We start from the raw sequence: 24,631 nt of genomic DNA, 5'->3' as shown, positions 1-24,631 counted from the left end.
CCCCCACCAACTCCTGGAAACCACTATCTGTTCTCTATCTCTCTAATTTTGTCATTTCAAACGTGTTACAGAAATAGGATCACAAAGTATATAATCTTTTGGGATTGGCTTTTTTTTACTCAGTGTAATTCCCTGGAGATATATCCAGCTTGTTGCATGCATTCATGGTTCGTTTCTTCTTACTGCTGAGTAGTATTCATGGTATAGATGTACCACAGTTTGTTCACCCACTTAACAGCTGAAGGACACCTGGGCTGTCTCCAGTGTTGGCCTACCATGAGTAAATCTGCACTGAATGTACATGCACAGGTCTTTGTGTAAACATAAGTTTTCAGTTCTCTGGTATAAATGCCCAAAAGTATAACTTGGGCTGAATGGTAGTTACGTTTGATTTTATAAGAAATTGCCAAACTGTTTACAGAATGATTGCACCCCTTATGTTCCCACCAGTAATGTATGATTGATCTAGTTTCTCTACATCTCTACATCCTTGCCAGCATCTGATACCGTCACTATTTCTTAATTTTAGCTTTCTGTTAGGTGTATAGTGATTTCTCATGTGGTTTTAATTTGCATTTCCCTGATGGCTATTGATGCTGAACTTCTTTTCATGTGTATATCCTCTTCAGTGAAATAATTCATGTTTTTTGACCATTTTTTAATTGGATTGTTTGCATTTTACTATTGAGTTTTGAAAGTTCTTTACATATAATAGATATACGTCTTTTGCTGGATATGTGGTTTGCACATATTTTCTGCCACTCGGTAGCTTATCTTTTTCTTCCTCTTAGCAGTGCACACAGCAAATGTTTTTAGTTTCAATGAGATCCAGTTTATCAATTTTTCTTTTAATGGACTGTACTTTTGGTGAATAGTCTAAGAACTCTTTGCCCAACTCAAGATCATGAATATTTTCTCTTGTTTTTTTCCTGAAAGTTTTATTATTTTATGTTTTACATTTAAGTCTGTTTTCTATTTTGAGTTAATTCTGGTATAAAGTGTGAGGTTTAAGTCAAGGTTCATTTTTTTTTAACCTATGGATGTTCAATTTTTCCTGCACTATTTGCTGAAAAAGCTATACACTGACTCTACTGGATTGCTTTATATGTTTGTCAAAATCAGTTGAACATATTTATGTGAGTCTATTTCTGGGTTCTCTACTCTATTCCATTGATCAATGTGTCTCTCCTCCAGTACCACACAGTCTTGATTACTAGGCTATGTCTTGAAATCAGGTAAATGGATTCCTTTGACTCTATTCTTTTTTTCAAAATTGTTTTATCTATCTAGTACCTTTGCCTTTCCATATAAATTTTAGAATAATCTTTTCCATATCTACTAAAATTCTTGACGGATTTGACAGGAATTGCATTCAACTGGTAGATCAATCTAGGGGGAATTGATATATTTATACCATGTCCAGTTTTCTACCAATCCACAAAAACACTCTGTCCGTTTATTTAGGTTCGATTTTTTTCATCAGCATCCCATAATTTTCAGAATACAGATCCTATATATATTTTGTTAAGATTTATGCCTAAGCATATACACATTTTGTTAAATGTTTTCCTTGGAGTAAATGTAAAATGGTATTATATTTTACATTTCAGTTTCTATATGCTTGTTGTTAATATATAGAAATGCAATTGATTTTGGTATGTGAGCTTGTATTCTGTAATCTTGCTGATCTTGTTTTTGTAGTTTTTTTTTAATTTTCTACAAAGATAATCATGTTAGTTATAATTAGTTTTATTCATCCTTTCCAATCTGTATGGCTTTTATTTCACTCTACAGGTTTTTAACAAATGGTCTCAAAGCTGATCTTTTGCTCATTCTTTTGAGTAGTCTCTTTTTACTCTGCTTTTAAAGTTCCTGATACTATTGGATTTTGTTAAGACCACAAAAAAGGCTAAGAGCAGCTACCCCATAATTATTCTCTGAACAATAGGAAATAATTTTGGTTAGGTAAAGACATCAATATGTAAACTAAGACTGGTTATATTTAATCAAGGTTTTTTACTTCCTGACAAGGACTTAGGTATAATTTTTGCAAATAAAAACTTAAAAACTTAAGTCATAAATTGAAATTAAATATATGGCTGACATAAACACTGCTGTTTAAACTGACCAGCTCATCAGTTACAAAAACAAGCACCATGAAGATTAAGTTAAGCAGGCTTTATATTTCCTATAGCCTCCAGTTCCAGACTACATCTGTTTTCTTTGATACACAAAACCAGAGTTAAAATAGCGCCATTTATCACAGCATGATTGTAGGCAGACAAACCAGCCTGTCTGTTTCCAGATAGTGAAAGCAACTGTTATTAATCACAATTATAGGCCAAATCCTCTAAGAGAAATTGCATCAATATTCTCCCAACCCCTAGCCCTTCTACTCTTGAACTCAAAAACGGTACTGAGAATGTCATGACACTGCCTGAAGGTCAGTAAATAACAACACTACTATGAGGTTGCCTTGATTTTTAAGTTCAGGATACAAATTAAGAAAAATCTTTTCTATACATAAAAACAGGCGCTCTCTCAAAAGCTCTATTATTAAGATTTAGCAGGATAATTAAACCCACTCTATTTAACATTTATATGCAAAGATTTCTGCTTTATAAAACTAAATAGCACAGGATATTTGAAATTTACAAATTGGATGATTAACTTTAAGCAGAAAAGTATTTATGGAAATAGACATTTTTAATAGCAAATTTTGTAGCCAATAGTGTGAAGAAAACTTACTATTCTTTCATATAACAGAACTTACTATAAACTGAGACTAACTGCAGGTTATAGATGAAAATGTTAAGACAATTGTTGGGTCATATCCCTTGACTGTATGGATCTTTTTCAAATAAACTGCAACCCTTTCTTCAGTGGTTAGAGTAGGGGTTTAAGAACACACACTAGAGTTTCACTTGGTGCTGTCCACTACTCTTACTTTTTCTTTAAGGCTACTATTTTTTTAAGCACCTACTATATACAGGATACTTTAGATGCTCTACATATATTATCACATTTAAGTTTTACAGTAATCTGTAGTAGGTATTATTCCCATTTTGCAGATGAGAAAGCTGTAGTTCAGAGAGGTTATTTATTTCCCTAACGTCACACAGCTACGTAAGGGCAGAGCCAAGAGTCAAATATAGATTTGATTACAAAGCCTATGTTCTTCTTTCCCTTCTGTTTATAAATCTCTCAAAACTGTATTTGTCTTAAGACAAAGTTTAAATGGAATTTTACATTCCTAATGCATCTAGGGAACACTGAAATGGCTGGTATTGTGCAGCTGTAGAGAAATGCACATTATTTTACCCTACTCTTCTACTGAATAACTGACTCCACTAATACACATTCTGAGGTATATTACAGAATAAATTTGAGCCTTTACATGATTAAACATGATCTTATACTCAAACAAGGCATGATTATTAAACGTCTGAAGCTAAATTAACAAGGAGGCTACTGCCATTCTAATGTGAAAAATTCAGAGATGTTTGAGAATTTGCAAAATTGCCCCCAATTCTGTGAGCATTTGAGCACTTTGCCACTCACTTAACATATACATTGAGCATTTAATCCTATGTAGAACAGCCAGTCACTCTTCTAGAGACTGGGAAACACAGTGACAGACAATATAAACTTATCTGAACTTATTCAAAAGAGAAACACAGAACCTACACAAGAGAACAGAGCAGACACCTCTAAGGTGACATTTTTATCAGAGATCTAAATGATGAAGAAAGTAAGCCATGCAAATATCTGGGGGGAAAAACAAGAGAAGGAACATCAGAAAAAGACGAAACAAACAGCAAATGTCTTGAAGGGTGAAGGAGGTTGATATGTCAGAGAAATAGGAATAAGGCCAATACTGCTAGAGAGGAAGAAGTAATAAGAGATGAGGACAGGTAGATGCACAATGTATATCCTTGAAGAACCTGATAAGGACTTTGGATTTTATTCTGAATATAAGGAGAAAATACTGAGTTTTAAAAAGATTACTCTGCAGGAAGAGAAATAACAGTAGGGGAGTAGGAATGCAGGTGGACAGACCTGTTAAGAGGCTACTGTAGTTGTCCCAGCAGGGAAAAAATAGTGATTTGAACTGTTGATGGTAGTAGTGATGCCCTCTGGTTCTGGGGAGTCATCAGAATATGGGTGCTGTTTAAGGTCCTGCTACCGAAGTAATCACTGAGGGAGTAAGTATCACAGAAGAACAAACCAGCTGTGGGCTGAGCCCTGGAGTATACCAGTGTTTAGTGGTTTAGAAGAGGACAAGCTAGCCAAAGGAGTGCATCTTCATCATTCCAGCACATATGACATATTTTGTATTCATAGGCTTACCTAGTTTCTTTTTCTAAGCAATAGAGGAATCCAAGTAGTTTAGAGTTTGTTTCCACACAGTCATTATTTTTGACCACATGAAAATAAAAATATGAGAAATGTGACAGAAATAAAAACTTCCTGTTTATAAATGAGGTAGAATCTCATATAAGTTAATATGCAATCAAACCTTGCTACATTCAAGTTCAAGCTAATAATTTCTAAAAGTAAATTATTTCATTAACCTTGGAGGCTTCAACAAATAAGGGCTTACAAGCCTAGAATCTGAAAATGCACATAAATTACACAAGGAGTTTTACTGTAACATGATCTGACCTGCATTTGTTTTATTAGCTGATATTACCGACAGGCTAGAAACCACTACCGACAGGCTAGAAACCAGCAATCAGGAAGTATAAAAACTAGAAAGTCAAACTGAATGCATGAGAACTGAGAAAACAATGAAATATTTATGATGAGGAAACTAAAATGTTGATTCATTTCTGTTTTAACATCTAAAGCAGGATAAGTAGTTAACTTAGTGTCAAAATTAAAGAAATAGAGGTTTTATATTTTAAAAGAAAAACAGTAATGTTTAGTATTTATTTTCATATACTTTAAAAATTAGATGTTTCTTTTTAAAGGCTTTTAATGTCAATCTTTTTAGCTTTTGGCCTATTTTCATTATTTTAGGTTCAAGTTCTGGCACTAAAAATTACTGCTACTTTTGAGTAAGTTACTATACACTCAGAGCCTTAATATAGCTTTGTTTGAAAGACAGAAATAATATGTACTCCACAGCATTTTGATTAGGATTAAAGGAGATTAAGTCATGCAGAGCACCTTGTAAATATTTACAAGCTTTATAAATGTTAATTGCTTTCCCTATTCTATCTCCCTTCTCTTTGCTGTTTTAATTTCTATAGCATTTACATGTTTATTTTATTTTGTATTTTTTGCAGTTGATCAAGGTTTGTTTATTATTGATATCTGATTTCACCCATGGACTTGTCCACTGTATATAGCATCACTATAGATGTGTGATATACAAACTAGAAACTCTGGTAATTTCTTTTGCATGACTCTTTATAAGATAAGATAAAAGAAAAAAAAAGTACTGTGTATACATAACTACTTATACATTATCAAGTATCTTCCTGATAGGAGAATTTGACCAGGAATTGATTAGAATTAAATCCTCCACTTTAATTCTGCATGTTTAGAAAATTTCCATAACTAACTTCTTACTCTTTTCATTTCAAATCTTATTTCTCTTCCACCGTAGCATTACATGTTTATTAAAGTCACCTTGTGAGTGCTTTTCAAAGAAAGGGGGAGACTTTTACTTTGGTTAAAATATGATAATATCATAATCCTACCAATTTTGATCAGTGGCCTTTTGAAGTGCTATAATATTTTATTTTACTAGACTGTAAGATCCCAGTCTTAGGCAAAGACTATCATTCTTGAAATCCTATTGTCTGGTGGACCAGTAATACTTACAATATGGAGAAGATATACAACAATATTAAAAAGCACTAAGTATACTTTGTATCAAAAATATCACAAGGAGCTATTTGTATTTTTTGTTTTGGGATCAAGAACTGAATAATCGTGATCTTTTGGTTAATTAAGGGGTTCTATGAGAGCCTATGAAGAAGCCCTCAGTGTCTGAGCTGTATCTTGGAATAAGTAACATCAGCAGTAATGCCATATTAGACTTCCAGCATCTCACATGCAGACTCTACTGGAGGGGCTTGACTATCCACATAGATCCTAAAGGAGTAAAATGTCATTGGCTAGAAAAAAATTATTGGTTTGGTTTTCCTCTACAATTTTGCAGGTCATTTGGTCACTTCCAACTTCTACAGAATTTATTGCATTGTAACTTGAGTAAACTGAGAACATTCTCCCTTAATTAAGTAGTTCATCTGAAACCCAATTACTTAAATGACACTTAAGCCTCTCTTTCTATATAGTACAATATTCAGCTATTTTCACCCTCTTGCAGAAATCACTTCTCTCTCATATTTACTGTCATCAACATGGAACCTTCCTGCAGTTCCTCATCTTGAAGTTCCAAATAGTGCACTGTTGGCTGCTAACATGTACTAAAAGGCAAAATTGTTGGCTACAGAAAGGAAATTTTGCTTTCTTTAAACAAGTAATTATAGCTAAGTTATTTTGCCTCTTTCCTCCAGGCAATCAATTTAGAATGAAGAATGTATTCATGATATTATGTAATTTTATAAGTTCCTTACATAGGAATACAGTGACATCCTGAAATAAAATATATAAAAAAGATTTAAAATAATGTATAGAGTTTTCTGAACATTACAGGAAGCTGCTAAAAATCAAGGCATCTTTATGCCCATGTTTACATTTCCAAAATTAGGTTTAGACTTCACATTAATCAAAAGCTTTTAATTCTACTTGAGAGGTTTCTAATATTCAGTATCTTCCCTTTTTCATTTTTGTCATTCTAACATTCATTAGAATCCCCATCAAAAGATAATACACAGGAAGAGGAGGGAAAGAACAAATTAATTCCTTTTAATACTTATCAGTCAGATAAGTTAGAAATTTATTTGTGGAGGTTAAGAAAAAAGTCAGGTGATAGCAAAAGATTAAATTGATACAGTGATGGTGGGAACTGTCTTTCTATTTCATTTATCCACATCAGTCATCTTCTCCACGCCTGGCTGCAATAATGTTATGTGGACACGGATCCTCTACAGCCCACTGTTTTCTACCCAAATTCTTTCATTCATCCTACACACAAGTAGGGAAGACTAACTGGGGCCAACCACTGTTCCAGGTGCTGGTACAGAGAAATAGAACAGAAGTCCCTGTCCTTATGGATCCTCTCCAGTAGGAGGACATAGCTAACTAATCTATATATAAATATATAGCATGTTAGATAATGCTAAATGCCCTGATGGAAAATCGAACAGGGAAAGAGGGATATGAAGAATGCAAAGCAGAAATAGGAGTTGAATTTTAAAAATCTGGTGGTCATTTATCCTCATGCTTTTCCCTAAAAAAATGTTTTAAAAAAATCTATACATATCTATTTTTCTAGGCACCAATTTATATTGAGGGACGTATTAAAAACAAATTTCTGTTACAGAAAAGAAGTGGATAATCTCAAAAATTACATTTTTAATGAAAGGATGGCCATTGTTTAAGTTTTTAAAAATTGCTTCATACTACTTTCATAAGCCCACTAGTAACATAGGTAAGACATATATATAATTATTATTGGTGATGTAAGCAACTCTCCAATAATACTTAGTACAATGATCAAAAAGCAACAATAAAACAGCATTAAAATCCTAAAAAAAGATTTTTTTTTCATATCCTGTCTTGATTAATTTCTGCAATATCTGGTATAACTGACTTCCAGCTACATCCCAATAGTGGATGAAAAACATTTATGTAGGTTTTTCCCTCCCTTTAAAAACTTGCTCTAATGGTCAAACACCCCCTGGCCAGCTGGGTTATCTTGGGTAACATGAAGTCCCTGGGAGCTCAGAGGGCTATGAGGCTCTGTTACCTAGACAGGCTTGTCAAATCAAGCTTCTGTTGGTTATTGCCACAACACAGGTGACCTCAGTGACAGACATAAAAACTTCCAAAGATCTCAAGTGTTCTCAAATTATTCATATATGACTCTCCCCAGCATTTTATCAAATCAAATATTTTTAACAGTAAGAATATTAGAAATTCTGCCCCCAAAAAAGATACCTCCATGGTGATGTGACAGGCTCCCTCCATTAGCGAGGATTTCTTCTCTAGCAGCTGCCTGTATTTGGAAACAATACAAGTAGATTACTTTGAGGTGGAAAAGTAAGACATAACTCGCAAAGGAGGCACATACATCCTGCGTTAAATAAACTAGAAGCCTAACTTTCCTTTCTTTTAGGTTAATTGTATTTAAAAAGTAATTAAAATATACAACCTAGCTTTATACATTTTTTTCTAGTGAATAGCCACAATGTCTACAATTGTCACTTTGAGATTCTAGAAAAGATAAAGAAGGCAAAATGATCAATTCATTGGTTAATAATAAAAACAAATTTTGTGAGGAGACAGGTCCTACTTTGAAGTAAACATCTCACTATACCAATAAACATTTATTGACTGCTTATGGGATGTCCAGAAAAGTACTATGCAATTTACCTGCAATAAATTGTTTTCACTATAGCCTTATGGAATAATTATAATTACTCCTATTTCACAAATAAAGGAAATGAGGCTTAGATGGTTAAACTACTCATCTAGTATCATTCAATGGGCATCATACTCAAGATTACTTACAAAGCTATCAGGGATCAATGATAAAAACCCTTATGGAGAATATTTCTTCGGTCAATGCCTTAGGACAAATTACTTGTCAGGCCTATGGATATCTAAAAGCGGGGGTAAAAAAACTCCTTGTTTTATCCTCCTAACGTGTTTGGCTCTAATCAGGCTCCTTATAGAGCAATACGGTTAGAAAGATAAACACTTAAAGCAAAATACAGAATGGCTGAAGTACAGGGTGAAAAAAGGGTAACGGAACCTAGAATTAAATTCAATTCATGAGCATATAATAGATATGAGGTGAAATCCCTACAGTGCCTTGAACCTCTCAGAATTAACTCGGGTGTGCATAAACCGTCAGTTAGGCCGCAGGAGGGATGGATGGACCACATCTCATTGCAAAGTAATTTATAAGAACCCTCATCACTTAGGATTCAGGGTTTTTCAAATGAATTATACATATGCTAACCATACTCTAAGAGATCTCTAATTAGATATTCTAATATCTTCCAAAAAGTTATTTTATGTAAAGCTATAACTACTTGAAATCAGTAGCACTTAGAGAATGGCAGTTTGGGAAAAAAGGAACACTTTCACTTTTGCAGTATTATGGAAAAGAACCTTTAGATAGCCAGAGGGTAATACCAAAACACTGAAAGGCTAAGGTGATGCAAAAGGCCTCAAGCTTTTGAGGATGATGGACACGCTCATTATTTTGATTGGGGTGATGATTTCACAGGTGTATAATATATATGTCAAAACTCATGAAATTATATACTTTAAATATGTGCAGTTCACTGAATTTCAATTATATTTCAGAAAAGCTGTTTTGGGGGTCAAAAAAAAGGAGGCATAAGAGGGAGTCAACAAACTGTCTGTGGTTTGGGTCTAAAATTGTGCCACCAAATATCATTTTGTGGTACTATCTTTGGCAGGCAGGCAACAGAATTAAAACACCAGGACACCTGAGGTTTTAACAAACCCCAATCTCGTCCCAGTTCCTCTACAGTTTAGTCTGTTTCTTCAACTCTAGGCATGAAGACTTCTACTTGTCATGAAAAATATTGAGCATCAAACAGAAGGCTTTATAAAAGTTAGAAACTTAAGGCCATTTAAGAAATGTAATAGAAACTGCTAGCAAATGAACCTCAAAGACCTACACATAGCTTTAGCAAATAAAAAAATCATAAACCTAGAAGGAGGACATTACAGCAACACAGCCCGGAGGTCTAGGGCTGCTGACCTCAAGAGCAGTCACCATCCAGAGCTGGGTGGGCTGCTAAAGTGATATCTAGGATCCCTATAGTCCTATTATTTAATTTAATCAGGTGTACATAATATAAGTAATAACCAAAGAATCACAGGCTATTATATTAGGAATATTAATTTTAGAAATATAATTCAGTATTCCACCCAGTGCAAAAAATATGCTTCTCACTTCTATGTGCTATCAACCAGGTAAACTACAAGTTATTAAATAAAGAGAGTCAGACTAAAATTCATAAATTGACAATAAAGTTTATTTAAATTAATAAAAGAATGCAAAAGCTATATTCATGTATACAAAATTACCTCAGTTTGTTCAAACACAGTCAGTGGGTCACTGATTCCCCTGTAGTTAAAGGCAAAGTAGAAATAGATACATGCGCCTGCATCATAAGTCTGTGTCACCCTAAAATACAAACAGATAAAATCCCCACAAGGCTTTAAGTTAAATGCAATCAGATTTAACGGCTAGAAACTTAAACATAAGATTGCCTGAATGATTTGCTTAAGCCATAATCTCATTCTCTACCCAGCCTCCTACTCTGTGGAAGGAACATAGATTTGCTGCATGAAGAATATCTAAGAAATAGTTGTACTATTTTCATAACTTATTTCTGGTAAATCTGGATTATTACTCCCCCAAAAAAGTTTTAAAATTTTAAAATAATGTAAATGTTTCTCCAACTGGCCTGAAATAAACAAAAATTCCACCTCCTCAGAAGGATTTTTTTTTTACCAAGTATATTGCAGTTAAAGACAGCACCAAAACAGACTAAATGGGACTTGGTGATCCATTATAAATCTTCTAAACTTCCTCAAAGTTAACAGAAATAAATATGAGAACTTAAAACTAGAAAATAAGAGAAATGTTTAAATACCAAATATGATTAGACTGGGTAAAATACAGCATCTTCACCAAGTTCACATCAAAAAATTATTAACAACTTTGAAAACACATTGAATGAACATATCAAATGCAGTGATACGGCCTTGGGATGATGTCTCTGAAGATTTTATACCCTGGGTCCCATATGTGTGCATGTTGTATGTGTATTTACAAAAGATATCAAGAATATTAGATAAATAAATCATATTAGATTAATAAATCATACATGATATACATGTAGGCTTTCAAAATGCAGTTAGGTGAAGCATTTAAAAGGGAGCTAAGGTAATCATAATCAAGTATCTGAATGCAATTTACAGAGGTTCCCACAAAAAATTTAACAGAAGGAGCAAATACAGAGGAAATACTCTTTTTACTACACAATACAAATAGAATCTAATCTAAAATTTTAATGGCCTTTTAGGCCAAATGTTAGGTGCCACAGAATGGAAGAAATGAACTGTTTAACAATGCTACTGTCAATTTGCCAGCTGTGTTTTTCTTCTAGTGTTAATTCACACCCATAAAAAAGATCCCTTGAATGTTTACATTTTAAGTACCAGATTTACAAAGTTTAAGAAAAATTGGAGAACCATTTTAACTATGAGGGCACTATCACTACGAATAACAAAATTTAAATAAATTTAAAGGACACATGAATGAAATGACTTTATAGCAATTAGTAAAATATACATCACTCATATGAAAATCATTAATATCAATACATAGAAAATAAAACTAAATATTAATAGAACATTGACACCTTCCAACAAATCCAAGATCTCTATTACACAGTTTTCAGTAGATAAGTAGGCTTCTAAAATTACAACAAAGCTTGATTGATCAGTATCTCAAAGACAAAGTAGAAATAATAAAAACATTTTTTGGAAAACCTCAGTTTGGGTCTACTTCAGAAAGTGACTCAGATCGAATACCTTTTAATAGATTAAGTCTGTCATTTTAGACTTAAAACACTAATGTCTCCCAAGATCAGCTGGACAAGAGACAGCGTGGCTGCTAAAGTTACTGTATTATTCTTTAATTTCTAAAAAATTTCTGTGCTGTATACTTTTTGAAGTACTTTACTTGTGTTAGAGTCACTGGCTAGGAGGTCCCTCCCATAAAATTTCTTCAGAAAATTTAGGGTTAGAATTTCTATTCCAGTATACAAAATACCTTTTAAAAGACAGAAATGAAACAAATAAACTCAGTAAATGCACCCTACAACTAAATTCTTTTCCTTGAGATCTTTGACTTCAATGTTATCTACAACTATTTTCATTTAATTTCAGAAAAGCTTTTTTAAAAACATGTTTAAAAAATACATCTCACACATTCAACACAGAATAACCTCCTTAGCCAGTTAATCAGCTCAAATCAAGTTAAACTAAAATCAAACTCTAGTTAAGCATCAGTTTAATCAAATATGTGCTATAAAAACTATATTTAAAACTCCTATTTAGCAAAATCATTCAATATACTAGACTTTGCACATTCTAACTTTGGTTTTATAAGATGATCATAGAAGCTAAGCATATAAGCTTTTATCAGAAAATCCTTCCTAAAAAAATAGCTACCAAATAAATGACATATGGTCAATTCAGAATACGTATATGAATTCTATCTACATACAATACAATACATAGTGAAGATCTTTAGGCCTTATGAGTACCTTCTAAAGAACCAAGACTTAAGTGTTATTACAGAAGGTGTCTTAAGGCAGAATATTTTACTTCCCAATCACTTTCAGTAAGTAGTGGTTTATCACAATGATATTTTCATAATGGAAGGGGAGAAGTCTTGAGAGATTTGAATAGGGAGGTAGGGCAGAAGGAGGAAGAGAAGGTAACATCTGTTGAGATGCCACTTGATAAAACAAAAGAATAAAAAATCCTCAACTACTCAAGAATGGATTCTATTATTTCAAATGTTCCAAATTTTACTGTTTCACAAATGACTTGGATTACTAAGCCTGATTTGTTTTCAGTTTTATAATAAGAGGCCTGACAGACCAGACTGTCAAGAGAAGAACTAAGTATCAATTTAGGTTGATAATCTAAATAAACACAAATTCTTTTCTTGGCATGTAAGAACTTAAAAGTATCTTTAAGACACCACATTGGACAGGGCAGATACAGAACATTTCCATTGTAGCAGAAAGATCCATTGGGAAGCAACCAGTTGATCTTTATTTGGATCTTCTGCTCCACTCATTCTTGTATTCCACACCAATTCATTTAATCAACAACTGACAAAATGGTTAAAATGTTTTTCTCTACTGATGATAGAGTTATATTGACTGTGTATATAATTTATAGTTTCTTGATTATATATATAATTGATAGTTTCAGTGAATTAAGGAGTCCTTCTCCTATTCCGGGAGCTCAGACATTTGACTTCTGACTGTCATGTTGTCCAGAAAGGGTTAGAAGGCTCACTCATGGAAGGGTGTTCTCCTAATCGGCTCAGGACCACTGTAAAATCCCAGTGGCACAGTCCTAACAAGGCAGCAAATAAAGCTTAGTAAAGTTTCATGGTGGAACAGACTGAAGCTTTCTCTCAGCTCGCAAATTACATTTCTCCATTAATTAAAAATAGGTTTTTTTAACCCATAAGTAGTATAAGGACAATTTAAAAAAACTCACCTGCATGTAGAAAGAGGAGCAAACTGAACACCCCTTTCTTTGCATTCCCTTGTTATCCTTTCTTTTACATTTCTGCAGAGATCTACAACCCTAGAAAACATAACTGAATCAATATTAGGTTTTCATATGTTATAAAAATTATAATAATCCTGGTTTACTGGCATACTTCAAGTCAGAAATTCTCTTAACTAAAACTGTCATACTCATTCATTCAAGAATGAGTAAGAGCCTTGATCATTCAAACTGAGCCTTCCATTCGTAACCCCAAGGGAGCAAAGTCCTTTCCCTTTTTGCCATAGGAAAGATAGAAATCAGAGGAACATACTCGAGTCTCCTGAAGGTAGTTTCCCATACTAAGAAAAATCCAGTTTCAAAACAAATCTTAATTTCAAGATTTTAAAAACTTAAATGAAAGCTCAAAAAAAAAGTTAATGAAAATTCAATTCTGGGTTATAGGAATACCAATCTATATCCACATCTAAGTTTTCCTTAATTTAAAAATAATTTAGTTAATAGTCATAGTTTATAGTCATACCAAATGTTCAAAAGCCTATTTCCAAGCACTAAGCTAAAATCCAGCTCAACAAAGACTTACCGGTCATGAACTATGTATAAGGTCATGCTAGACAGTTTAATATTAAAAATTAATGAAACAGATAAGTGAAGCATAGTTCTTAAAGAGGAGGGAGGATTGATAATATTTAGCAATATTAATCTATTTTTTAGTGTTAGCTGTAACATATTGTTATAACTATATATTTTGTTTCAACTGGGAAATAAAACTCTTAAGGTATATATAAGCCATTTTATTCTCCAATAAATATTCTGGCTACATATTGACATTTGATTATGTGTTTTAAACATTGGCCTGTTTAGAATCATAAGAATGGAAAAGATACTAAAGAAACTTAAAGGCTGGGCCAACTTGATAAAAACAATAACATTTAAATGGATTGTGCTTTATTAAACACATTAAAGTTATCCATATTTCCAATAAAAACAAAGAATATGTGATTAAAATATAAATATGAAAATGGTTTTAATGTTTTATTAGCATGCCAAATTTTACTTTTATAAATACAGCATCTGAAAGTTTTATAAATTCTGATTTTACAAAACAGCACTCAAGTTAAATTCTGCTTTAATTCTGTGAGAGCTACAGGCAGATACAATTTATCAATGCTATCTATGCCTCACTTATGGCATGGTAAGGATACATGTTTTTTAAAAATCTCTCATAAAGCATTTAGATTATTGAAATTTAATGTCTTTATTTTGAAAATCTAACATAAAACAAATGCTTTAAATATAAATAAAATCTACTAAGCTTTAATATCTGCAAGGGTTAATAAACATTACAAATTTATAAAAGTAACAAGTTCTTTATCGTGACTCTAGAAAATGGAATTCAAGCGCTACATTAATAAGAACAATATATAATCATCATCATCATCATCATCATCAGGAAGAAACGGAACAAAGAATAGGACTGAATAGTTTTAACCCTCAATAAGGTACTTTCTAAAAATGATTTGCAGGGAGGGAGCTCTGAAAGTATTTTCTCACAGGACTTGTGCAAAAGTCAATACAGTCCATTTGGACCAATTGTTATATAGGAAATAAACATAACTGTGTATACTTCTAAATTCTTACCTGACCTATTAGCAAATTTAACACTATTGACCATTTCCTCCTTGAAAAAAATTTCCCTGGGCTTCTACATCACTGGTTTTCCTCCAAATCTTCTTCTAGATATTATTCCTTAGTCTCCTTGGCAAGACTTAAATGTATACCTTAAACGTTGGGGTTCTGTGTACTTCTTTCTTAGGCCCTCTTTTTTTATTTCATCCCTATTACTGTAAGTTATTGTCTATGCTCCTTTGGTATTTTTTGTGGGGGTGGTAATTAGGTTTATTTATTTATTTCACTTATTTTTAATGGAGATACTAGGGATTGAACCCCGTACCTTGTGCATGCTAGACATATACTCTACCACTGAGCTATACCCTCCCTCTTCCTTTGGTTTTAATCACAAGTCCCAACATGGTGTCTCCAAAATCTTTAAATCTCCAACTCAGATCTCTTGGCTATTTTTATAAGCTGCATTCTTACACTATTCCAGAGTTCACTCATAGGACTCTATGCAGAATATTCACTGAACACCTAACAGGTGTAGTCATTGTGCTAGGACCACTGAGGATTACATAAAAACCACTAAGCCCAATAATCCCTTATAAGAGTTATGCATGAAAGCCCCAAGCAACTTAATAATGTATGAGGGTTGAAGACCCTGATCCCATGGATTGCTGCTAAACATGCTCTCTACCCAGGTAAGGGTTTGAAAGAAAAAGCAAGCTGCTAAATGGTAACATGTAAATTTTATGTGAAGAATATAGCTGTTTTCCCTTAATTTTATTTATTAAAACTTCAGCTGAAATGTTGCTTTAAATGAAAACAAACCAAGTATGTAATCCTATATAAAAATATATAGTCAGTGAGTTAAAAAATATGTAAGAATATACAAGGAAAGGATAAAGAAAAATGAAAAGACCAGTGCATGATTAGCTCCCACAGTTGGAAGAATAAAAAGACAAAATGGCAATCATCAGTTAGTAATAACTGATGGCGGAAATTCGTAATACTGAAGAACTAACACTACACTAACCCACTTTCCCCAGTAAGGAAAGGAATTAAAGACTGAAATAAAATGGTCTTTGAGACAACTATGAACAACCCCCAAACTGTATCTGCTGTTTAAAATTGTCAGATGTCAAAGAGTTAATAATTCTTTTTATTTACAAGATTTATTCCCCTTATTAAAATTCAGCACCAAAAACTGAATGCTATGATTAACAGACTGATACTATAAATTTGATTATTATCTTACAATGCATGGAATATGAGCATAAGTGTACGAAGTCATAACCCACAGTTGATGAAGACAATGTAGAAAAAAGTAAAAAGTTTTTTGGGGGAGGTAAAATAACAGGTTAGGGTACAACAAAAAACAATGTTAAGATAGGTAATATCTAAGAGGTGTATTCAGGGGGATTTGTTATATCCTATATATGTAACTGTAGATTTTAAATAGTAAATTTTATTTACAAAAAGTAAAATGTAAGGTATACCAGAATAAAAATGTACTACCAATCTTGAGAATTTATTACTGGATGAGTTAATTCACAAGGCTATTTTTAATAAAACCACTTTACATTTTCTAATCAGTTTTTATTATTAATTCCCTAACCAATATTTGTGTGTGTGTGTGTGTATATATATACATATATATATGTATGCATAATTAAAAAACAGAAATTATCCACAATTTCTTAAACTGGATTTCTTTCAGAAATCACTTAAAGTTAAGATCTTGCTTAACAGTACACATACGAACATCAAAAGCTAAATGATATAATACAAAAGAAGGTTATAATTTGGGGAGACATTTTAGAGAACATTTAAGCATATTAATCACTTAATTTTAAATCAAAGTTAAGTAAAACCACATAGTGGCATTAAGTGTTCAATAAAATTCTTTAAAATGTAAACTTCAATAATAACTTCCTTCTATGGGACATGGACAATTTTGTCTAGAACCAAAAAAATGGCTTGTAAATATACATTCTGATGAAGATACTAATTCAAATAAAAGTGATTACCTTGTTTCAGTGTTTCCTTACAAAATTTTTAAAGTTTACATACTCACACACAAAGACAAATTACTTCAGCAACCTGTATAGCATATTTTAATAACATCAGGCATTCTATTTCATTTACCTGTCCCAAGGAGCCGAAGTCTCAAAAGATTCTCCTAATATATAGTATTCCAAACCCAAGTCCTGTTAAGATATATACACAACATCAAGAAATTATAATAGGAACTGAAGAATCCATAGTAGTAGTATTTCATGTTTCTAATTTAACCTCCTGGGCTGTTTACTACCTATCTCTTAATAGCAAGGGAAAGTGGCCCCAAGCATGAGACACAACCTTCAAGGGGACAGAACTTTGTCTTGTTTTCCTCTGTGCCCTTGGCACCCGGCAGAGTGCCTGACACACGGTAGAAACTCAAATATTTCTCTAGTGAATGCAGTCTCTATTCAGGAACTGTCTATGTACATGCAGAGAAGACGAGCAGAAGAGATTTTTAGTGGCCTAAATAGTAAATTGAGCAATACGAAAGAGTGATCAACAGGATCAAAGGAGCAGGGAGGTAGGGAAGTCAGGGAGTGGGGGGACTAGAGAAAGAAGAAGATAGCTACTTAAAATCAACTTTTCTATAAAAGCAAATTAGAAAATACAGTGCCTCTCTTTGTAGTGATTAAATAGACAGAACATCTGGTAGGAAATCTCTGGTAGGAAAATATATTTTATAGCTTACAAGATAGAATGCTTACATAACAAGTAAATTATAATACTACATTTTTTAATCAGAGTACAATTCTGTTTTAATATCAAAAGAGCAATTCACAAGTCGCCACAGAAGTGCAAAGATACGAAAGAAAATTTAATAAGGTAGAACAACCCTGGATTCATGTAAATGATGTGCTAAATTACAGTAGGTTGAAATTCAAGAAAAGAAAATAATTTTATTCATTCACAGTAAGAAAAAGTATTGTCTGCAACATAAATTGACAAGAGAAATATGAGATAACTTACTCGAATATATGCAATGACATAGGTCAGCAAATAACCTCTCTGTCCATTATCTTCTCCAGCTGCCAACCCACTGTAATTAAAGAACAAACTGTCAACATATTTCAAATGAACTATTAAAAATATATAAAACTAACCAAACTGATACAATATACCTCAGGATAAGTGCTTAACAGATTAACATATATTACCTTGCATCTCATTTTTATTCTAATCTCATTTATCATAAACATATCAAAGAGCTGTCAAGAGACTAAGCCTGGGTAACAAAAATCTGAAAACATTTTCAATATTCAGTTTGGTAATTAATTTTAAACTTTTATACCCACGAAACTAGTAAAAGTGACTGATATGAACTCAACTACTTCTACCCATATTGTCAAAAGAACAGAGAATTAGCCATGAGAAACAAGCTAAATAAGCTAAAATAATCTGCACAAACATAATAAGATACTTAAAATACTCTTATTTTACTCATTACATTCTTATTCATAAATTCATGTATTACTATAGTCTTATTCATATATAAAAATTTGCAGTGATTGACTAGGATCTTTCAAATACCAAGAAGTTCCTTGAATATATGAGCACATAGTATTTGGAATATTAAGACATGATGTTTATTTTATGGGACTTATGATTTAAATGACAGACAAAACACACTTACACAGAAATATTAACATTTATGAAACAACATATAGATAAGCACAAGACCAACAGGTAAGGTCTTACTATGAACACATCCATTTCAACTGGAAAGTAGTTTTATCCATAGAAACTGTATTTGATGATCTAGTTAGAATTAGTCTCATATAACGTATAATTCAGTCCAAGTTCTCTGCTTTGTGAAAGTTATTCTTATTTTAAAAGACTAAGAGTTATTATTGCTTTCCACTACCTTCAGTAGAGAGGTTTTAATTTTGTTTTTTTCCATCATCAGGCAGAAATTAAATTTTAAGTAGTCTTAGTCAACTAATTAAAACTTACCCCAAACCCTCAAAGCACCCACTAAAAATCCCTCAATAAAGCAAAGAAAAAGAAAAATATCTTTTCTTCTGGCTTTCCTGGGTCATAATTGATGATTAACTTTCATGTCTCTCTTCTTAATACCCTAACTGCACCTTCTTGGACTCAGGACGCTGAGCTCTTAACTGTGGTGTTGCTTAAGACTCAGGTTTTGAACCTCTGTGCTTTGAGCCTCTTCTCATTTCTCTTATGAATTCTATTAACACCTTGTAGTTAAATCCTTTCTTCTCCTGATGTTTTGCTTGAATTTGATAGTAAGTAAATAATACAATGTAGATGTACCCTCATTCTGCACAAATACTGTGAGACAACTTTAAGCTAGGAAATACAGACAAAATCAGATTTCCTCACTCAGTATTATAGTTGGATATACATGAATTAGTGACATCCAGAAGGAGTGGCAAAGACTTGACAGGAGCAGCTCCAGTCTATAACTACATGGGGACAGGGTGTAGTGAAATAAAGGGGGTTGTTTGTTACTACAATTTTAATGATCAAAGGTAATAACTTAGGTCAAGAAGCTAAGACTGAAAAGAAGAAACAGAAGACAATTCTGAGTTAGATGTGTATGGATGTGAGGTTGAAGTAGGGAGTCAAACAAAGTTCCGATACAAAAAGGAAACTAGTCAGAAAACCGATATGGTAAGTGCTTGGAGGAAAACAGACGAACCCATATCTCAGGTAAATATGAAACAGAGTCAGACACCAACTCCAAGAGAGAAAAAAAACCCTACTGATCTAGAAAATAGACACAGTTCATCCTGGGCCTACTGGTAGAAGGAAAGCAAAGTAGCGTGCAGACTAGGAAAGGGTGCAAGAGACCACTGTTGGGAATCTGAGAAGGTGCATTCTAAGCATGTACCGGGTGAGAAGTAACAGGTATGAACATTTAGTAGGCCTGTCTCTCTCATATCAGGCCTACTGATAAAAGATACATTATCCTGATACATCAGGATAAGAAAAGTCCAACTTTGCAGTCCCAGGTCAAGCCACTTTTCTATAGACGCTCTTCTAATATCTGGCAGGAGGAAGAAAAAAGATACTTTGGAATCTACTTTGGAATCTAGTGTGACTCTTGCTTTAGGAGGAAACTGAATGTCCATTCTAAATTCATAAACCCCACAAAAGAAAAAAAGTTATTCTGGGTTTGCTTTTTTGAACCACAAGTTTCCCTGCAAATTTAGCTTTTGGAACTTCTCTCTCTCTCTTTTTTTAAGCTTTTGGAACTATCTATCTTCTAGCCAGAATTACTTTAAGACACAATGTGTAAACAATAGTAGGGCTGAGGAATTAAACGCTTCTAACTTGCCACTTTTGCAGCTAGTCAAAAAAAAAAAAACTATACTTAGACTCAACTGCCTGTATATTACAGTAGCAACATCAATCCCTTACTTCCTGAGTCCCACTACAAATTTCAAATATCAACAAACAAGGTTCTTAAACAAATTTAAAAGTGTTTCCTGAGGAAGGGCTGGGAAGACTACTAAAAGAATGAGAGACTATCTTTTTATATAGAAGAGCCATCTGGTGAACCTAATCATTTGCATGCTGAATTATATTAAACAACTTAAGCACTTTAAAAATAACACTTAAAATATAACCCTTTAAAATTAACAATAACATATTATGTTGAGTTCTATGGTAAATGTCAACACATCTGTCATGATTGGTGACAGGTAACGTTTACTCTCCTTAGCTCTTAGAGAAGTTGAAGCACATTACTGGCAAACATAGATAAACAACCAAAGTATTATTTTTAACATTTGGCTATTATGTTCTGCTGGATCATATGTGTTCAAAGGTATTTAACAGCGTTTGGGTGGGAGTGGAAAGCAAAAAGGAAAAATGGTTAAGATAACACACAAAAATGTTCTCAACTGTTGGGAGCACTTCATTAAAAACAATCAATTTAAAGCTAATGAGGTGGTGGAAACAGAAAATAAAACAAAAGAACAGAAAATAAAGAATAGATTAACAATGCCCTAATTCGGAATAAAATACATAAGCTAAACTAACTTACGAAAACTTCATTAGAAAGAAACTTAGTGCTGTCCTCCAACTAGTTATGGAGAAGGAGAAATGACTGACTGAGGATTGGCAGGGTAGCATTTCAAATAAGGAAAATATCCTTGAATCTTTCTGTGATTAGAACAAAGAGCCAGTGCCCAGAGAGAAATGGAAGAAAACCAGGACTTCTGCTAGAAAAACACTTGAAGATACATTCAAGTATCAAAAAAAATCAAGAGCCCTAAGTCATCTGCCTAATTATAGCCTGGGGTTGTTCAACACAGATTTCTGCATATAAGTGAAGGGAGACAGATGAAAGAATATTAAGAAACTAATTATAACATAACTAAGAAGTAGCAAATAACAATAGCAAAAAAAAAAAAAAAAGACACTCCAATCAGGGTCTAAATTTTTAATGCTTTACTCTTGCTTTAAATAGATGCCTCATTTATTATAACATATTTTTAATGGATGAATTTGATGTAAGTTTTGTTTAGTATATGCAAATGGATGAAATTAAATCAATAGTTCTGGAACCTCACTATTAGTATCTAAAGAGATAAGGATTCATCTTAAGAAAGATCCACTCTTTCTTTTAAGTTGTAAATGGCTGGTGTTATTTGAGAAAATCAAAACTGGAATTATACAAAAAACCATTTCATAATAGTTGGTAGCTTAAATTAAATAAAACTGGTAAAATGGTTCTGATTAAATACCTAAAGATTAAAATATACTGTTTTAAGGGTGGCATAGTAATTAGGCATAAAGTAGAATAAAAGATATCAGGGAAAAACAAGTATTCAATTTCATTAATCCTTTCAATAAACATTTAATCAAGCCTCTAGTATATAACAGTCATCAATGGTGATGCCCCAAAATAGATAGGTCATGCCCTATAGAAATTATGTGTGTGTTAGGACAAAAGACATTTTGTCATCATTCCATACCAGTCTAACAGGAAAAGCGGCATGCTACTAAATAGTAGTGATTTGCTGGGTTCTCTGAATTGGAATTATAATTATGGATCCTACAATGTGCAATTTGTGTGTGTGTGTTGGAGGCTGAGCTGAGGGGTAGTAAGGTGAAACTAAGCAAATTTAACTTTACATATAGTGATTCAAATATTATAGCATCCATTTCCATATAAATTACTCTGGAAAATTTTGAAATCCCAGATAAATATTTAAATATATAAAGAAAATTTTTTTAAAGTTTCAGTCTCTAATATTTAAGGCTAGATAGATACAAAATATTTAATTTAGATATAAAAGGTTTTAATTTAAATCTCCTTAATTGTTTCTCACTAATATTGTGGATTTTTTAAGAGTTTTAAGATCAAATTGTACATGTACTCCACATAACTTGGAAACTAAAAGATAGGTAGGTACATGTACATATTTAAAAACATTCGAGATAACCTGAAATCCAAGCCATCTGGTCATTAAATGAATTTTTATAGCACATTTATTCTTAACTAATTTAGTTAAAACATCAACAATTCACCAAAAAAGGTACTATGGAGAAGAAAAATTGAAAAATTAATGAATTTTATCTTTTACTAAAGAAATTGAAATTCCACTTGCCAATTTCAGAATAGGGTAAAAATAAAACTGAGAGATTATTTTCCAATGCTCAAAAACAGTATAAAAGTAAAGTAAAAATTAAGCTCAAGATTAGACCTTTTTCTAAGAATACTGCACTTTAACCCTAAGCTCAGAAAATCCTAAATACAAAGTGCTGAATATTACATAAGAGAAAAATACATAAGTGGAGCATTCTAAGACACATGGCTCCAAATTAGGTGTTCATTTGTTCTCATAAAGCACAGCAAAAAAAAAAAAAAAAAAAAAAAAAAAAAAGGAAAAAAGAAATAAAAGTAAATATTTACAAATAACACAGATTAAGGATAATGTATTTGACATATTTTAAGCTCCAGGTGGGAAAAAAAGACTTATCCAGAAAACTATTAGTTTACACACTTAAAAAGGAAAGGAAAAAATTTAGTCCTGATAAATGTTATTTTCACTATAGTTCTCATTGATCAATCTTATAATCCATCAAGCAGACAGACAGAAACCACCCAATCATTATTCAGTTGGTTATAGATGTGAAATGTTTTCTGTTTCTTTATACCAGCACAAAACAGTAAGTGACAGGAGGTGGAATATAGATAATTTATCAAATACTTTTGATTAAACACAATATCCTTTTAAAAACATACTTATAGCATGTTTTATACATATACTACTACCACTAAATAACAACATGACTATGAATTTTTTCCTATTTCACTTAGCACAACAAACAGCAAATATTATAAAATCAGCATTAATGAAAAATACAATAAAAGATTCAGTATATTACATATATGATTAGACAAGTAAGAGCAACATACCAATCTAGCTTCCTACAAGTTGTAGGTGCAAACCAACACAACATTTTAAGTTGACTATTATATGTTACCACAAATTAAACACTAAAAAGGGTACATTAACAACCACTTGGAAGAATCACAATTTCAGCTTAACTTTCACTTGACATTATGAACTTAAAGCCATACCCAAATTTTGCAGCAATGTCATACACTTGTTTTTCATGTTGAAGCACCTTCTCACGGTCCCCCTCAAACAGTAATGTAGCAACACTTAGCTGATTTGGATCAAATCCTTTAAACTACAAAAAAAATTACAGGTAAGTTTTATCCTACAAAACAGTAAATCAAAATACATTTTGCTCTTTTTTCTTCTGATCTGATCTCAAACACATCAACTCTAAAATTTGACCTCTGTTACATTACATCTCAATCAAAAAGAATGCTTAATGCACCTATTTAGGTCACTACACTAGAACAGTACTATGGAAAATCACTTCACTTCAAAGTATTCCATGGTGTCAACTGTAATGACATATTGGTATCGAAATACAACAAATACACTTGTAAGAATTATAACTGTACTAAAGAATCAAATAAAACTACCAAAATGACAGAATATAATAAAGTAACAGGATGTGGGGGTAGGGGAATAAAAACCAACAGCATCCTTATATACCACCAATAACTTGTTAAGTAATATTTTCAAAGGAGACTTTATGTATAAAATTAAAATACCTAGAATAATCTTAAAAGGAAATATATAACTTTATTAGGAAAACATGCCTGAAAAAAGATGAGAGAAACATGTTTCCAAATGCATAAACTAAATATTATAAATCAGTCAATTCTTATCCGAATTAATATATTAGTTTATTCCAATTCTAATCAAAAAACTCGATGAACTTCCTAAAATGATGAAGAGTTTCTAAAAATTTTTCTCAGATAGATGACGGTGATAACAAGAAAAAATCTTATAAACATGAGGGAGAACTAGATCTATAGCAATTAAATCCATTTAATTTTTCAAGAACAAAAACTCATTAAAAAGAATCCAGTACATTAAAAAGGAGTCTTTTTCTTAGATAAGTATATAAGAAGATGTCTTAGACATAGAAAATCAGTGTAATAAAAGTAGGG

The 24,631-nt window shown here is 32.4% G+C and overlaps 1 protein-coding gene across 1 annotated transcript in view; it reads right to left on the bottom strand.

The window, feature by feature from the left end:
* AGPS (alkylglycerone phosphate synthase) overlaps window positions 1-24,631 on the bottom strand; it is a 119,864-nt gene that overhangs the window by 12,419 nt on the left and 82,814 nt on the right. Inside the window, exons 14-19 of the mRNA XM_006189172.2 lie at window positions 23,681-23,793; window positions 18,091-18,160; window positions 17,209-17,270; window positions 13,432-13,521; window positions 10,207-10,306; window positions 8,077-8,134 (exon numbers count right to left, since the gene is read on the bottom strand). Coding sequence (XP_006189234.2) covers window positions 8,077-8,134; window positions 10,207-10,306; window positions 13,432-13,521; window positions 17,209-17,270; window positions 18,091-18,160; window positions 23,681-23,793 — 493 coding nt within the window. The remainder of the gene's footprint in view (window positions 1-8,076; window positions 8,135-10,206; window positions 10,307-13,431; window positions 13,522-17,208; window positions 17,271-18,090; window positions 18,161-23,680; window positions 23,794-24,631) is intronic.

Source organism: Camelus ferus, chromosome 5 (genome assembly GCF_009834535.1).
Source record: "Camelus ferus isolate YT-003-E chromosome 5, BCGSAC_Cfer_1.0, whole genome shotgun sequence".
In the NCBI taxonomy this organism is placed as follows: Eukaryota; Metazoa; Chordata; class Mammalia; order Artiodactyla; family Camelidae; genus Camelus; species Camelus ferus.
Note: the sequence above shows the minus strand (reverse complement) of the source record. Positions and strands in the feature narration are given on the sequence as shown.